General features: G+C 41.7%; 1 protein-coding gene across 1 annotated transcript in view; it reads left to right on the top strand.

Annotated features, from left to right (window-relative positions):
- Eml6 (EMAP like 6) overlaps window positions 1-17,354 on the top strand; it is a 252,535-nt gene that overhangs the window by 176,971 nt on the left and 58,210 nt on the right. The window contains exons 17-21 of the mRNA XM_087909226.1: window positions 9,494-9,587; window positions 13,063-13,163; window positions 14,751-14,953; window positions 16,770-16,881; window positions 17,102-17,229. Coding sequence (XP_087765352.1) covers window positions 9,494-9,587; window positions 13,063-13,163; window positions 14,751-14,953; window positions 16,770-16,881; window positions 17,102-17,229 — 638 coding nt within the window. The remainder of the gene's footprint in view (window positions 1-9,493; window positions 9,588-13,062; window positions 13,164-14,750; window positions 14,954-16,769; window positions 16,882-17,101; window positions 17,230-17,354) is intronic.

The following is a 17,354-nucleotide window of genomic DNA, read 5'->3' as shown; positions in this document are numbered from 1 at the left end:
TTACAATATCCAGTCTGCTTGTCTTTGGCAAAATTAGAGAAAATACTCTATTATCTGTCTTATATTTGTGAGTATAAAGTTTTATACCTAATTTGCTTTCTATTATAACTAAGAAAAGCTGTAATTATAGCTATCAAAGACCCCAGAAGGATGAAATGTTACCTAATCACAGTTCCTCTGTATGTTGGGGTATCCAACTCTGACCTACAGGCCTAGCATGTCTGACAGACTTTCCTGTGAAGCAGGAAATGTTGAAGCGCTTCCCTACCTTATCTTGGCAAAGTTTGCAATCACTTTTTTTGTCTTGCTGATCCAGGTTGGACAGTATACTGTCAGCAATTGAGGTAAGGGTGTAGCATGAATAATAAAAAACTCAGACACAGGTATTGGGGTTCAACCTGAAGATCAGAAAAGCAAAGCAGCCAGCTACCGACTCTCACCTCTACCACAAACCAAAAATGGACAATCCTGCCTCCATAAATCCTCAGATTGAGACTGAGAGTGAGACCTGTCTCCTCCCATTTTATATTCCTCTCTAGTGCTGGGATTAAAGTGTCTACCACCACTGCCTGGCCTCTGCAGCTAACTAGTGTGGCTGCTGGGATTAAAGGTTTGTGTAACTACTGTCTGGCCTGTATAGCAGATTAGTGTGGCTGATTTGCACTGATCTTCAGGCAAGCTTTATTTATTAAAACAAATAATATACCACTATGTAAGGGTAGTTTCTTTGCCCAGTCACAAAGAAAGCAAACTCTATATGGAATATCTTCAATGCCCATTATCTTTCCTAAAGTAAATTTGTGCTGCCAGAAGCAGACATGTCTCACTGTCATGAAAAGCATTATGTTATCACACATAGTAAATGCTATATTTTGTAGGTGTTTGAAGACCATATATCATCTAAATATATCTGTGTATGACCTTGAAAACATACCTAACATGACTATAAGTTTGATTATTATAGATGACTATAATCTTTAGTTTTTAAGTATATACTACATTTTTAAATAAGCCGCATAAACACAATACCCCAAACAAGAATAGAATCATACATATAGTATAACAAAATTAACTTTAAATTTATAACAATAAACCAAAATCCATAGCAGTGTAAAATATTTTGAAGTTAATAGTTGATTTTTTTTGGATTAAAGTATTCAATTATCTACCTTTTATCTTATCATTTCTGTATTATATTCCCTCTTCTCCTTTAGAAAGAAATCTTTGAATTTAACTCTTTCATTTAGCTTTTTCCCTCACCATGACCAATAACAACTTGTAACCAATCCCCCTTAAATAATGGCAAATGTCTAAAACCCATCCTTTGGAAACATGAGCATTGTTTTCTCTAGAGTGCTTTCTGTTATCTGGTGGCACTGGTAACCTTTGGGGGAACTTTGAGAAAGTCAGAACAATTGTTCGGTCTTGGTTGGAATTATTTATGAGACTGGATCATCTTAGTCAGCAACCTTGAAACTGTTCTGGATGTTGGATCACCTTGTCCATCAGTTTTCATTGATGTTTGGTCTCCTTGCTCTGAAAATACATAAATTTTAAAGGTAACATACATATCTGTATTAATACAAGTATAGACTGTACATTGTACACAAGTCAACCAAAGACAATTTGTTTTTATTCTTAAGCAGGTAAAATATATATCATGTGTCTTATACTTCTTCTAGGTTTATTTCTTTTTGTTTGTTATCAGATTTTTCAGGGGGTCTTCCTCAATCAAACCTGATATTCCTTAACCTGGAATGAATCCACAGCCTCTCATTTCCTGTGAAAATAAAAGTATAACCTCTCCCCCAAAGCAACATATCTTTTGACTTAAATTTTGAAATCAAGATGTTTTTAAAATATATAAGTTAGTTGGAGCTAGCAGTTTTATAATCCAGTGTCTCTTAGCAACCAAAAAATTCAAAGACAACACAATGACATACAGGATCCAGACTCTCTGTATTTCACATTTTTATGTGTCTTATTATTTTTTATTACTCTATTCCTTTTTAAGAACTTTTTCTACCCTTTTTCTTTTCTCTACAAAGCTTACATATATTTTTAACACATTGTTAAGGGGTTTGTTCCATCTGAATCTATCTTTCCTGTGTATCTGTAACCTTTTTTGTCTGCATGAGCAAACGCCCTAGACCTGCAATGCAGTGTGCTGGCAGAGCTTACACTGGCAGCTCCAGCTGACAGCAATGGCTGGGAGAAGCTTCTCTGTACTGCTACTCATGTGAAAGACCGTGGAACCTACCACATGGCTTAGCTCATGGTGTTTGGTGGCTGGCTCCATCTCACAAGTGGCTGTCAGGACATGCATCTCTGCACTGCAGCTGATACGAGACTGTGAGACTAGAAAGCTTCATGTGTCTCTGTTTCTAGAACCTTTTTTAAAACTTTCTTGGGCTTTATGTGGATGAACCTGGTCCCACATTGGGTGTCATATGTTGGCGGACGTTTCTGTCCTACCCACCACTTCATAACGGATGCAGAGGCTTAATATTAATTACAAATGCTCAGACTTGTGACTAGATAGCTCTTACATTTAAATTAACCCATTTCTATTAATCTGTATATTGCCATGAGGCTCATGGTTTTACCTGTCCCCCAGCATGCCTTGCTCCCTCTGCATCTCCCAGTGACTCCCCTGACTCCGCCCTTCCTCATTCCATCATTCTCAGTTTGGATTTCCTGCCTAACTTTACCCTGTTCAGTTATTTGTCAGCTTGTTTATTAAACTAATCATAGATACATATATTCACACAGTGTGCAGAAGGATTATTCCGCAGCAGAAGATAAATGAGGAAAGAGGGGTGAGGAGAGGAAGAGGGAGAGACTGAGAATGAATAAGATTGCATTAGACAATTAATGACTGCTGGGCTTTTTTTTTTTTTTAAGGGGAAATGTTTTACTGCTTAGTCTCATTCTATCCTGCTTACTTCTGGAATCTTTTGGAAAATAGTTGTCATCTCCACCACGGGTCCCCCTTGGTTGATTGACTTAGGACTGTGCCCTCAGATGGAAGCTGATGACTTAGCTTTTCCTGCATTTCCCCCACTAGCTGGTTCATGCTTCTTCGCCTCTAACTGCAGTATGCTTCTGCCTCTTTCTACTCGTGTTCTTCATTCAGGGTTCCCCAGTCTCAAAGAGCAAGACTGACTTTTTTCCTCCATCCTATCAGGCAGAAATATCCTGCCTCTTCTGCCCCCTGCAGCTCACCATTGAGAGCTCTCATGAAAGCTCTCAGGGGCCATGTGTGCCGTTCCTTGGGCATCTCTTGTGTCCTCACAAACAGTGAACTAGGATGTTCAGGAGCACCCGTCTCTTTGCTCCCACAATACATGTTTTGCTGTGAACAAAGAATTTGCTGTAAAGAATGTTATGGATTAACTAACACATGAAGTTTTGCTCAATGAGCTTTATCCTGCTTTTCACTCTTATTGTTAGAACTTATATTGCAAATCATATTTGGGAGAAAGCTGTCTATTTTCTTAGCAATTGCAAGATAACACAGTATTTTATTAAAATTTACTTACCTACAGATATAGGCATATATTGATATTATTTTATAATAATTTTAAGATAGTTTATTTTAAATTTTTCTTATATACATATATGTGTTTAATATATATTTATATATCATATGTTGAACATGTTCTCCCTGCCTCATTCCCCATCCTCCCTTTTAGGTCCTTCTCTCATTATCCTTTTTGTTCCCCTAAATAATTTTACCTTAGTTTTCATTTAATGTGTACATACATGGGTATGTATATGTTATATATTATGATATATAAATACATGAATATGTATATAAGATCTAAGAAACACAAAGGAAAGGAAACAAGATGTCTGTCTTTTCGAAATAGGTTTAATTTGCTAAATACAATCATCTCCAGTTGCATCCATTTTCTAAAGACATAAATTCATTCTTTGTTATTGCTGAAAACAATTCCATGGTATTTATAGACACAGTTTTCTTATCCGTGCCTCTGTTTGTGGACGCCTAGGCTAGTTCCATGACTGCTGTGCATAGAGCTACAGGAAGCATGATGTGTAGGGGCCTCTGTGATGTGTTCACTTGGAGTCCTTTGGCTTCAGGCAAAGGAGGGGCATAACTGGTAGATCTAGCGTGTTTTTCTTGAGAAACGTCCACACTGATTTCCATGGAGGAAACATAAATAATGATACTCTGGAGGGTTAGAAAGACACTTATTTAAAAAGTAAAATAAAAATAATAAAACCTAGAAGTTTGTGGGACTATAAGAATCCAATACATCTTTGGTTTCGGTGACATTGAAAATGGATTCAATAATTTTAGATAGCAATTTTGCTGTGTTTAATAAACATTGTACTTGACAATACAATCATGTGAACTATTAGTATCTCTCAAGTTGAACAAAAAATAAAGATAATGTCTATCACCAATTTTCTATGAAAATATGTGATGTGTATTAGCATAGAAGAGGGACCAGCAATACAGCAAGAATTTAATAATTGCTCAAGGACCATTATAGGGTAAGGAACACAGATGCTCTAGGAGGAGATGGGGAGATGAGGCTGTCAATGACCTTTTTCCCCGCCCACATTTAAAGAAATGTCTCTGTTTCCTTTAGAACCCTGGCAAGAACAGATGAATCTAGCCCCTTTGGGATAGCTCTGTATGTGTTTTCTTGTTTTCACACCAACCTGCTTTATGCTTCCAAGTTAACTTGTCTTGGGGACTCTTGCATGCAAAGCTCTTCTGCTTGTGAAGGGCCTTTTAGTTTTAACAATACAATCCCCATTTCCCAGATAGCAATCACTAAGGAAGAACCCTGGGGAACTACATTTTGTCTGTGAGGTTACGTATAGTGTTGGTACATGGGTAGCTAGAAAGGAGTGTAGTTGATAGTTTTGGAAAGCACCTAAGGACTCTTCAGGAACTTTCCCTGAGATCTGTTCTGAATGATTCATCACCACAGACAGTTGCCACCAGAGGACTGGGGGAAGCTGATTGGTCCCTGTGGTGCAAGAGGGAGAACGTTTTGGTTTAATGTCTAAGGATAATGCTACATTGTAACAATGTAACTGTCGACTTAGCCTCTGCTCCACGTCCTGGGTGGAGAACTGAGATAGTTGTTTAGGTGGTGTTGAGGTCAACAGTTGCAGGTTCACGAGAACCCAGGTCTTCTGACTGTGTCTGGGAGTGTCACCTGGAAGGAAATCTCCTGGAAATTTGCCGTTGCCCTCCTCCGTCTTTAGCCCTGGCCCTGCTTTTTGCTGGCGCAGGCCCCCCTGCAGCATCCTGGACGCTTGCTTACTTCCTGCTCCCTGAATGCACCAGCAGCTTCAGCTGCTCCTCCCATGCTCAGGTTTAAATGGGCAGGGGCAAGCGGCGCCAAGAGGCCGCCACGCGGAACAGGCTCCCCTGAGCGAAGAGCCTTGCTCTGAGTGACATTAACCTCAAGTAGGAAAAGGGCAATGGTGTCTTCTGGAGCCATTAAATGGCTGAGCTCTCATAGCTGCCTCCCTCCTGCCACGGAGGCCGGGTGCCGACACCGTGCCCATGAGTTCTGTGGTTGGTGACCCCAGATATGTGCCTCAGAACCCTCCACAGTCACCAGGAGTGCTTCACATTTGTTAGAAAAACAAGCGGTCTCGTACGTATAAAACGGGCCCAGCGTGAAACCAGAGAGCACGTCTGGGGACAAGTGAATCTGTTCTCATCACTGTTCTAAAGGAGTAGAGATACCTCTTTAAACGCCGTCAAGGGATGAATCATATTCTCTTAGTCAACAGAGCAGCACCTTTTAAATTACATTTATCTATTTGTGCCCACAGTGTGTGCCTGATGCAAGATTAATAAAAACTCAGAGAGAGAAATTGGGGTTCAACCTGAAGGTTTGAAAAAAATAAAAAGCAGCTAAACACTGACACTTACCTCTTCCTCAGTCCAAAAATGGCGATCCTGCCTCCAGGGGTCTCAGAATGAGACTGTGTGAGAGCTGTCGCCTCCAGTCTTCTGTTCCTCTCTAGGACTGGGATGAAAGGCAGGCGCCACCTGGTTTCTATGACAACTAGTGTGGCTACTGGGATTGAATGTGTGTGTCACCACTGCCTGCCTGGTCTGTAAGACTGAGCAGTGGGGCTGTTTTACTCTCTGATCTCCAGGCAGGCTTCATTTATTCGAATACAAATGAGATGCTACCACATGTGCCATGGCGTGTGTGCAGGTCAAAGGACAGTATTCACTAGCTGGTTCTTTCCTCCAACGTACGTGTCCCAGGGTCACGCTCCAGTTGCCGGTCTCGGTGGCAGGCACCTCTGCTGGCTGAGCCCTTGGGCTGCTGCTCAGGAGGGTGGAGGACCATTTTTGTTTTGTGTCAGCGTAATGAAAATACTTCTACATGGTATAGAAAAACACATCCGGAAAAGTTCAGCTTCATAAATATTTTCTGTGTTAAATGTCAGTTGCATGGTGCTTAAAGGCCTTCCTACCATGACGTTAGCTCTGGAACCTATCTGAAACTGGCTAGACTGCCCTGGCCACCAAGGAAACCTACGCATCTTAATGAGTCCTGACTAGGATGATGAACTTGTAATTGTCTGAATATGCTTTCTTTTTCTAATTTGCCCTTTACTGTTGACAGGAACTGCCTTAGAACTCTTTCTAGACCGTTACAACCATTCATAATTAACACACGCTGTGCCTAGAAAGACTGAAAAGGACATCACCAAGACTATTTTTTTTTAAAAAAAAAAAAAGTCACTAGGGTTGGAAATAATAGATTTTCAAATGTAAAGCCAAGTCTCCACAGGGAAAATGGGAACTAGGAAATAGTGAGAAGGCCCTGATTTTCTTTCTAAACAGTGTGTTTTATAGAAATAGTGTACACCTGCCAGTACCGAAGAGCACTCCCTGTCCCAGAAGAGTGAGCTTTTGTTGGGGTGGAAAGGTCACAGAATTGTGAGAGTGAGATGATGGGTAACCTCACAGAAATTCTAAAAAGAAACCCCCAGAACTTCCCCTACAAAAGCAATCTGCTTATGCATAAGGGGGCTTCTTCAGAAGACAGACATTTCCAAAACTGACATTTTAGACATGTGACTCACACAGCAAGGTCATATGGACGGATCAAGACAGCATTCCAGAGACAGCATAGTCTTAGCTGTGCCGATGCATTTGTGCGGTGTTTTCTAAAGGAATGGTGGTGTTTAAAATAGCCATATAACAGTTCAGTTCCTTTCTATCTGGGTCACCCATCCCAGCACTATCAGCGGACACCCAAAACAGCTCAGTGTAGGGTTACAAAACGTGACGTACTTGCTACGAGCCTTAAGAATTTATGATCTTAAAGGAAGAGAAGAAACATCAGAAATAAAATCAGCAAATACTGAAGTCCATTAGCACAGACACAGTCAGGCCACACCAAGAAATAAGGAAACCATGTGGGAGGTGAACAGGACGTCCCCGCTCCGCAAGGCTGAGAGACTGTCTCGGTTACAGCTCGGTGTCCTTTGGACATATGGACTTGAGTCGTTAGCTTATGGTGCTCACCTAATGTAACGGACTCCTTCAGCACCTTGTTAAGTCCTTCATGTAATGAATTCAACTTGCGTCTATAAAAGGCTCAGGTAATCTTTAAGTCCTAGTTTCAGGTGGACCTGATGGTTAAGGATTTGGGAAGATCTGCTTTGTTAAACTAGAGACTGCTTTTCCTTCCTCCCTTTCCTCCAGACACGTGGGATAGACCATCATTTCCATTTGGGTAGAGGGGCTCTGCACAAGTAAGGCCACTCAAAGTGTGGACACTGGTTGGCACTTGAAGTTGGGTTACCTGTAACCTGTAAAAATTTAGTCTGTAAAACCTCAGGAGGCTTAAGTAGATCTGAACTCCTGATAAGAATTTATTTGACATAAGTTCTGTGTAACATTAATATAAATATTCAGTACCAATTCAGATACTGCCTGAGACATATAATACATTTTTCTTGCTTCTCTGAAATTCCAGTTTGATAAGACTTGCTCTACTTTACCCTAGTGTGGAGTCTACCCCTGGCCTTTGAAAGTCAGAGCTGATAGCTTGAATGATGAGTCAACCCAAGGAAGCAGCTTCTCACACCCTTGTATGTCTTTACCATAGTGATGGTCCTTTGTGGAAGGAGAGGAGTCCCTGATTAACTGATGCAGAATCTTCTAGCAACCACATAGTGGTGGGACAACGGGGGTGTGGCCTGTAACACTGTTCCTTTGAATCCGGCCTTGCAAGGAAGTCCAAATGAAATGCTTAGTGATTGTGCTGCCTCTTCCCTCCTGAAGGGAGGAAGGCACATTGACTGTATTTACTTCAAGTTTGATTGTACATTCCCTATACTTAACGCTTACAAATATCTTAAATGTCAGAATCATAGCAATGGTTGGTAATAGTACCAATATTTAATAATAAAGTTATTACAATAGCATTATTAATAATAATGTATTACAATAGGTTAGAAAAGATTAGCTGGTAGGTTGGTCAGTGGGACCTTTTGTTTCTCAAAGGATTTATGCAGCAGACTTTCTTGAACCACCAGCCCCCAAATCATGACATAGAGAGTTATTATTAATTATGAATGCCCAGCCTTAGCTTAGGCTTGTTTCTAGCTAGTGTTTTTTTAAACTTAACCCATTTCTACTACTGTGGGTGCTGCCTTGTAGCCCACCTGCTTACTGTCCCCCTGCCTGACTGCTCCCTCTGTGTCTATGTGGGAGCTGGTTGGTGGGCCAAAGACAACGCCAACTACAACTGCTGTGGAGGAGCAGACAAGGAGGCTCACGTCAAGGGCAGGACTACAAGACATTAGGAAGGCCGTATGTTTGTGTGTGCGTGCACATGTGTGTACAATTATGCAATTTTGTGCATGTGTGATTCTTGGGCTCCGACACAGGCCCCCACGCTTGTCAGGCGAGCTCTGCACTCACGAGCCGCCTTCCAGTGAACTTCTCTTTACACGTGTTCTCTAAGTGTCTATAACGAACACGTTTCATTTGAACAGCAAAAATAAGAAATCAAGAGCTTTTAGTTGGACGGTCATATTTTCTAAGAACATTTGAAGCTACGTTTTATTTCTGTAATGTTCTTAACTTGACAGTTAAACCAAGGTTAGGTTTTTTTGATGTTTCTAGAGTTGAAAATAGCCCAGAGTCACAGACTCCAGTGACTCCCCTTCCAATGAATTTCCTAAGATTTGTCTGTCGCAGAATAAACAAGGCTCACACCGCTTCCTTGAGAGGCCCTGCTAACTCTGCCTCTGTTGCAAGTCTGGTCTGGCTGAGCTCACCTGCCAGGGGTATGCATTTGTGTGCATTCAGAACCATGGCTATTGTTGGGCACACAGTTTGCTCCTGCAGATGGATTTGAGCCTAAAGGGTGTTGTTGAGTTTCCTGTCCCTCTTTGCAGTGTCTAAACTGTCTCTGCTTCTCAGCAAAGGAATGGCGTGTTTGACATTTGTGTTGTTTCCACACAGCTGATGGAAAATGTCTGGTGTCGGTTGGTTTAGACGACTTCCACAGTGTTGTGTTTTGGGACTGGAAAAAGGGAGAAAAGATAGCCACGACCAGGTAAGGATCTACAGAGCCTTCAGGACGTCCTCCTGCTTGCTCACCTCAGGGGAGCCCAGCAGTGCCCACTTTTTGTTTGGCACTCATCTTCAAACTCGGGTGGAATTCAGGTGGAAACTTAACACCCAAGTGAACACATGTCCTCCCTTTGACAGTGCCAAGCTGATGTTCAGCGTTAATGTCTGATAGGAAATTAGAAAATTCTAGAATGCTCCCCAAAAACCTCTTCGTCACACCTCTTCTCTAATACTTCCGTTATCTCTATTAAAGCTTTTTTTTTCCCCCCAGCAGCAGAAAAGCGTGTGCCTCCCCTCTTGTTTTTGCCGTCTTAGCGGCTAGGGAGGACTCTCAATGTCACTGGAGTCAGAAGCACCATTTGTCATGAGGCTGTGGCCTGTTGAGAAGACGACCCTATCCAGTGCATCTGCTACTTGCTTTCAGAGCAGGCAAATTGTTCCCTAATCTCCACACCCTATAAATAGACTCCCAAGACCAACTGCTGTTTATAGCCTACCTGTCCTCCCTTACCCCAGCTTCCCTTTCTGCCTCCTCAGCACTAAATCTGAACATGTCTCCTCTCATCTAGCTCAGCCATGTGCATGGCCCGGTCAAAGGTCACGACTTGGCAGCCACAGTCCCAGAAGGCAGCTTGTTGCCCTGGCACGGTTTCATACCCTCTCCATTTGTTATGACATACGTTACCAACAACCTGTGTCACCATAGCAAAGTTGATGGCCATGAACTGTAATATTTGCTTTTTAAATTAATACTGTCTGCTCCAGTGTTACATGGGAGCAAAAGCTTTTGATAGTTGGTGATAATGAATGAAGACCTACAAATCACTGGAGGCGGAACAGAGCTGCAGCTGGACCCTTGAGGACTGCAGCTGACCTTAGGAGAAGAGACGTTGCTCCGAGACGGAATTCTTGGCGACAGTGACATTCCTAGATCCGCCTGCAGCCATGCTTTCTCTTCTTTCTTTCTGGGGGTCCCCCACCTCTAGCCCCACTCCCCGACAGGCTCTGTTTTCTCTCAAACTAAAAGCTGAATTTTAGTTTAATGTTTTCCTGATAAGGTACTCCCTGCATTTACCCATTATCTGTGCCAGCATTGTAAAAAAGAATCCCCTCCGCAGCCACGGGTGACTCACAACTGCCTGTTGGAGACACTAGGAGAAACAAAAGGAGTACATCTTAGTATTAAAGGGTAAATTTTTACAGGCTTGTGGATAAGATCGCCTCTGTTTAATTAGCACAAAGCAAGCTAACGTCATCATATTAGTAACACAGTTTTTGTTCAGAATTGTTCCCAGAACTAGGTCCCATTCCGAAGACAAAAAACCTGCAGAAAGGAGTGCCCTCTCAAAGCATGTGTTTGTAGTGGTGGCATTAATCAGTACTCTTTCCCAAGTGGAAGGTCGCGGATCAGTAAAACTCTGTGGAAGAATGCTTGATTTTTAAAATACTGAATAAATATAAATATTTACATAGTATTAATGCTATTTGCACAAATATATAAATAACCAAGTAGTTAAGTAAAAGAAAAAAAGAATGCAGTGTGGCCTTGAATGAGGTGCTGTGGTAGTTAAGAATCTAGAGCCAGATGACAGAGATTGTGCTGCTTATGCAGTGGCTCCAGCCTGACATAGCTTCTGGGGAGCCCCGCGGAGGGGCTGTGCGCCACCCCTAACCCTGCCCCGCGGAGGGGCTGTGCGCCACCCCTAACCCTGCCCCGAGGAGTCTCACTTGTTGCCAGTTTTGCTTTGAGCAAAGCCTTACCACTCTCCTGTTCTGGCAGCGGTTACCCTACAACAGTGTGGTCCCCCTTAGGGATGGGGCACACAACTGATAGCCGAGATAGCCCGTGCCCACATGAGTCTGTTCATTATCAGCTCAGGGAAATAGAGATGCTCAGAATTATCAGATAGGGCTCTTGTAAGATCTCCACTGAGATTTGAGCCACTCTGTTTGGATGTATTTGTACCACAGGTAATGATCTCTGCCATCTATTTACAAATGGAATTTTTGGATGTATGTGTATCATCTGTCTGCCTATGATTACAAAACTAAATTTCTTTTGATTTTTAAAAGAAATTATTGGTATGCCTACTTTATTTTTAAGTTTTGTAGTAGCATACTCATTTTACCTAATAATGGGCTTCATTATATTTTCATACCTGTAGATATGTATTTTGTTTCTGTCCACTCCCATTATCCTCTCTTGTTTCTTTCCCACTTGTTCCCAACTAGTCAACTACTCATTTTGTGTGCGTGTGTGTGTGTGTGTGTGTGTGCCTGCATGTGCGTGTGCGTGTGTGTGTATGTGTGTGAGAATTAGGGTAACTTACAGCACCATCCGTGAGGGATTGTTTGTGGAAGCATGGGGAATTTACCAGTGACTACCCATTGAAGATGACTCTCTTTCCCCTAGAATCATTAGCTGCCTATAAATGCACAAAGGGTCATGGCTTCTTTCCCATGATGGACTGTTGATGGGTCCATTCTTATGTAATCACAGATGCTGAAAGACACAGCACCCTTCCTGCAGCTCCCGCACTGTTTGCTGCCCTCCCCTTTCAGTGTTTCCTGAGCCCTGCAGGGTGATACAGATGCTCCACTTAAGGCTGGGTATTCAACAACCACTTATTCTCTGCATTTTGACCATTTATGAACCTCTGCATTAACTTCAACCAACTACAAGTTTCTCTCACCCAAGCTGACAGTAGCACTAAACTATAAACATAAGCAAAATATTTTAAAAAATGTTTGGACAAGAGACATCATGTCCATTTAGCAAAACATCAGTGGCTTACCCATTATGGCCTATGAGCTCCCCAGCCACAGGCCTTTGACCAGGTTTACAGCACAAGGCATGGAGTCGTCCTTACCATGGGTTGGTTACCTCCGTAACACTCATGCCACTATTGCACCAGTGAAAACATCTTACCTAGAAAAAAGCCTAAATTTTGTATTGTTTAGCATCCCAAAGTGTTCTGAATCACTAGATGATACCCTTTCTCTCTAAATGGATATGGGCCAGGGGCCTCAATTTATAGGGAATGTATTTCTAGCCAAAAATCATCTTAAGCCGATATAGTGTCTTCTACAGAATGTTCATTTGAAAGCTTTTCATTAATAATATCCTTCTGTTTCTCCTGCCCAAGATCTCACTATCTCAGAATTATGTGAGATCCTACAGTTGGGTCACTAATTTTATCTTATGGAGACATTTGGATTCATTTAAAGTTCTTTTAATTCATAACTAAATAGACAAAGGTGGGGAAGACAGCAGGCCCAAACATGTACCCCCATGCTATTATTTTATAGTAAACTCCTGTGAGTTTTAAATATTTTTGGTTGCTTGTTTATTCTGTTAGGTATGCTTAGTGAAAACTAAACAAAATATATGTTTTAATATTACTCTATCAATACTTTCATCTAAACTGGAGTTATTTCTCCCTGTTTGTCTCTTACAGAGGACATAAAGATAAAATATTTGTGGTAAAGTGTAATCCACACCATGTTGACAAACTGGTTACAGTTGGAATTAAACATATCAAGTTCTGGCAACAAGCAGGTACTGTTGCATTGTTATTTGGGTTTCTCATGTGTAGGCAAGCTGTCCCCTTGCCTTGGGATGAGGGCTCCTATTGTCATTATGTGGCCAGTCTCTCTGTAAACTAAAATGAAAATCTGCTTGATAAATACTGTCTCCCAGTTCTGCACTGGACTGTTTACTGCATAAGATGTGAAACGTGAAACCCTGTATGAAGCGGTGCACGTTCATCAGCGTCTAGAAACCTTTTGAAAATACTCTGCTATGAAAATAGTGATTTTTATATTTAGTCGTCTGAACTGAGAGCAGTAATTTCGCTGTAGTGCTGAGTGGGAAGTAATTACTTTGGTTGAGTGAATAATATTTTCAATATTTTGAGAATTCTTTTATTACTACATCACCGAATTTAGCATATGAATTAAAGCCTGACTCTATACATAGAAGATGGTCAAAATAAGTCTTTGTTAGGTTATATGTTGACAAGAATGAGTAATAAATAAACACGAATGAGCATGGGAAGCAGCCGGATTTTCTCACTTGTAGACATCGTCACAATTGTATTTGACTTGTAGGCATTGTTACAATTGTATTTGACTTGTAGGCATCGCTACAATTGTATTTGACTTGTAGGCATCGCTACAATTGTATCTGACTTGTAGGCATCGTTACAATTGTATCTGAATTCCTAGTACTGAGCCCAGTAGCACAGTGAGCTCATGTGTGTAGCCGGCTGGTCTAACACTTTCCACTTTTAAGGGAAGGACATTAGTAGCAGCCCAGGTATGGAGAAGCCAGCTGAGTGTAAATGTCCTGAATGGAACTGGGTTATCAGTGATGGTCGGGGAATATAGAAAATGGGACCACCTGGGGCCCAAACCTGACAATTTGTTCCTATATATGATCTCTCCTACACGACAGTTCCTTCTTACCCCAGGATCGTCATGAAAAGAACTGAAACAGGCCGGGCGGTGGTGGCGCATGCCTTTGATACCAGCACTTGGGAGGCAGAGGCAGGTGGATCTCTATGATTTTGAGGCCAGCCTGGTCTACAAGAGCTAGTTCCAGGACAGGCCCCCAAAACTACAGAGAAACCCTGTCTCGAAAATCAATAAAAAAAAGAAAGGAAGGAAGGAAGGAAGGAAGGAAGAAAGGAAGGAAGAAAGAAAGAAAAGAAAAAAAGAAAAGAAAAAGCACGGAGACAGAACCCGTATAATGTTTCCATTTTACACCTACCGTCCGTTCCAGACTTCTGCTTTTTTTCAGTTTCTTTAAGGCTTTCCTTCCCCCAAGCCACTGAGTCACTCTCCTCTTCAGCAGGCACAGGACTTACACTTAGGTTATGTGTGTGTCTTGGATTAGAAGGCTTATTAAATCCTCCATCTAATCAGATCCAGGTTCATGGACAGGGACTCTGTGCTTGAATTATACCATGTCAGACAGAAAATAGGAATCCCATCGATCCTGACAGAGTGGCTGAGCATCCTCATAATACCCTTGCTTTTGCTCTTTGGACACATAATGTAGACAGTTTCTTCCCTGAAGATAATTCTGTGTGCTCCAAGGAAGCCTCAACTTTCTAGGGTAATATGTGCCCTTGTTCTGCTCCAGGTGGGGGCTTCACCTCCAAAAGGGGAATTTTTGGAAGTGCTGGAAAACTGGAAACAATGATGTGTGTTTCTTACGGGAGAGTGGAAGATCTAGTGTTCTCAGGGGCGGCCACGGGAGATATTTTCATCTGGAAGGATGTGCTGCTACTGAAGACAGTGAAAGCTCATGACGGGCCCGTGTTTGCTATGTATGCGCTGGACAAGGTACGGCGTGTTTGTTGGGTTATTCTTCCTTATCAGCTTTAGAAGAACCACTGAGATGCCTGAATCTATAAATAATCCTGTCTGAATTAGGATGGAGTTGTCAGAAAGGATTAACCAAAGGATAGTAAAGAAGAGAATACACGATTTTTATAATTTCTTTTCTTAGTAGCCGTCTATGTCCTGTTTCTCCATTTTCTCACATCTGGGTTTCCTGATTGTCACTCGTAGGAGTCCCTTAAGGAGTCTGTGAATAGATATGGGTACAGCAGCAGAAGAGACCACAGGTGTATTGCAGTGATGTCTTTCTTTGCAGAGACACAGTATGCAAACGCCTGAAGTGCCAAGTGGTTACTTTATTATCCCACACGTTGGTTCGCTGTGACCAAAGGTTATGTTCATGACAGGTTTGCTGAATAGACAGGCTCGGTTGCCAGGAGCATTCAAGGACACGCATGGGCTGTATTCCCAAGGCAGGTCATTGTCCTAGTCTGTCTACTACCTATCTCATGCTGTTCTTTATAAAGACACAGTGTTCTTAGACAGTATGTTTAAAGCTCTTTCTTTCAGTAAATATACCTGAAATTGACAACTTTTTCATTCAGTTCTAATTGATGGTGGTACCAGTTTGTCTGTGTTCTCTGACCTTCAGTTTAAGCTACACAACACATTTATATATATATATATATATATATATATATATATATATATATATATGTCAAGTTTTAAAATATATCAGTAAATATGTTGAGCTGACAACAATGTGGGTCTTTGTTAGAAGTGCGGTTGTAATGATAGTTTTTTTGTGGTTGAGCTTTTCTTTTGCTGGAAATTTTGATTTTGGCTAAATTGTAACTGTTAGAAACAATTACAGCATAGTGCAAAAATTGTGGAGGCCTAGAAGCCTGTGTGGTTTAACTTAGTCAAATTCTTCTATTATTTAGGAAACTAAACTGTAAAGTCACCATGAAAAACAAGAATAATCCAACATAATATACTCTATTTACATTTAATTTGAGGATTGACTGACTCTCTTTGCTACAGTTCTATCCAGCTCTTCTCAGTAGTCACTGAAATTGGCTCTAGAACCCTAGGGGAATTTCAAGAGTCTAAGGTCCTCAGGTTCCTCATATTAAAAAAGGGGGAATATTTGCCTGTATCCTAGGTGCAAGTGCATGCGCACACACTCGCACACACCATGTACTTAGAGTTGTGCACACCCGACTATGAACTTTGAATCCTATCCAGATTGCTTACAACAGCTAATGCAGCATAAATGCTATGCAAGCCACTGGGGTTCTGCATTAGGAAAATAATGACAAGAGATGCCTGTGAGTGCTCAGTACAGAGGAAGTGGGTTGCTTCCCTCGCAGTCTCAACCTGCGAACTCAGAATCCCAAGATAAAGAATCCAACTTTAATGATAAGAAGGGTATTTACTGAACTTCAAAATATGATTTCCTTGTGAGCCTAATGGAAATGTATTGAATTAAAAATTTGGTGGGTTGGAGAATTGACTCAGTGGTTAAGAAGACCCTAGCACTCATATAGTGGCTCACAATCATTTATCATTTTAGTTCTTGGGGATTCAGTACCCTTTTCTAGCCACCACAGGCACTTCATGCTCATGGTGCATGAAATGCATGCAGGCAGAGTAGTCAGACACATAAATAATGAAAATTTTAAAAGACTCTTATCACTGGATTTTTTTTTCCACTTAGAAGATATACATGGAACTACCTACCTAAGGGTGACTTCTGGTGGGACCAGGAGAGTAAATGGTCATTTTGATGTGTGTTTGTAACCTTTCCCATTCATAGGGCTTTGTGACAGGTGGAAAAGATGGAATCGTGGAACTCTGGGATGATATGTTTGAAAGATGCCTGAAGACCTATGCCATCAAAAGGGCTGCGCTGTCAACTAGCTCCAAAGGTACCACCCTGGCTAGGCTATCAAAAGCATTCCCTTCATAGGTGCTAATTTCTTGTAGTAGAGCTTCTTAGCCAATCAGATTTCTTTCTTCCCATCAGACCTCTCAGCCCTGGCAAACATGTCAAGGATGATTGCCTAGTACCTAGCTCTTTGGAAATAGAAGACACTGTGTTAGCCCAACTTGATGGTGTTTACTAAATTCAACATTTTCCCCTCTCAGGCCTGCTTTTGGAGGATAACCCTTCAATTCGCGCCATCACCCTGGGGCATGGACACATCCTTGTGGGGACAAAAAACGGAGAGATTCTAGAAATTGATAAGAGTGGCCCAATGACACTGCTTGTTCAGGTACCGCTTCTGTACATGTTGCAAACCGTGTTCACGTCAAGACTGAGAAGGGTGTGGGGTAAAGGAGCAAAGAGTCCGCGGATTGCACAGAACACCCTGGGGTGCTCCAGCATGGTGTTCCCTGA

Source organism: Myodes glareolus, chromosome 8, assembly GCF_982192425.1.
Source record: "Myodes glareolus chromosome 8, mMyoGla1.1, whole genome shotgun sequence".
In the NCBI taxonomy this organism is placed as follows: domain Eukaryota; kingdom Metazoa; phylum Chordata; class Mammalia; order Rodentia; family Cricetidae; genus Myodes; species Myodes glareolus.
Note: the sequence above shows the minus strand (reverse complement) of the source record. Positions and strands in the feature narration are given on the sequence as shown.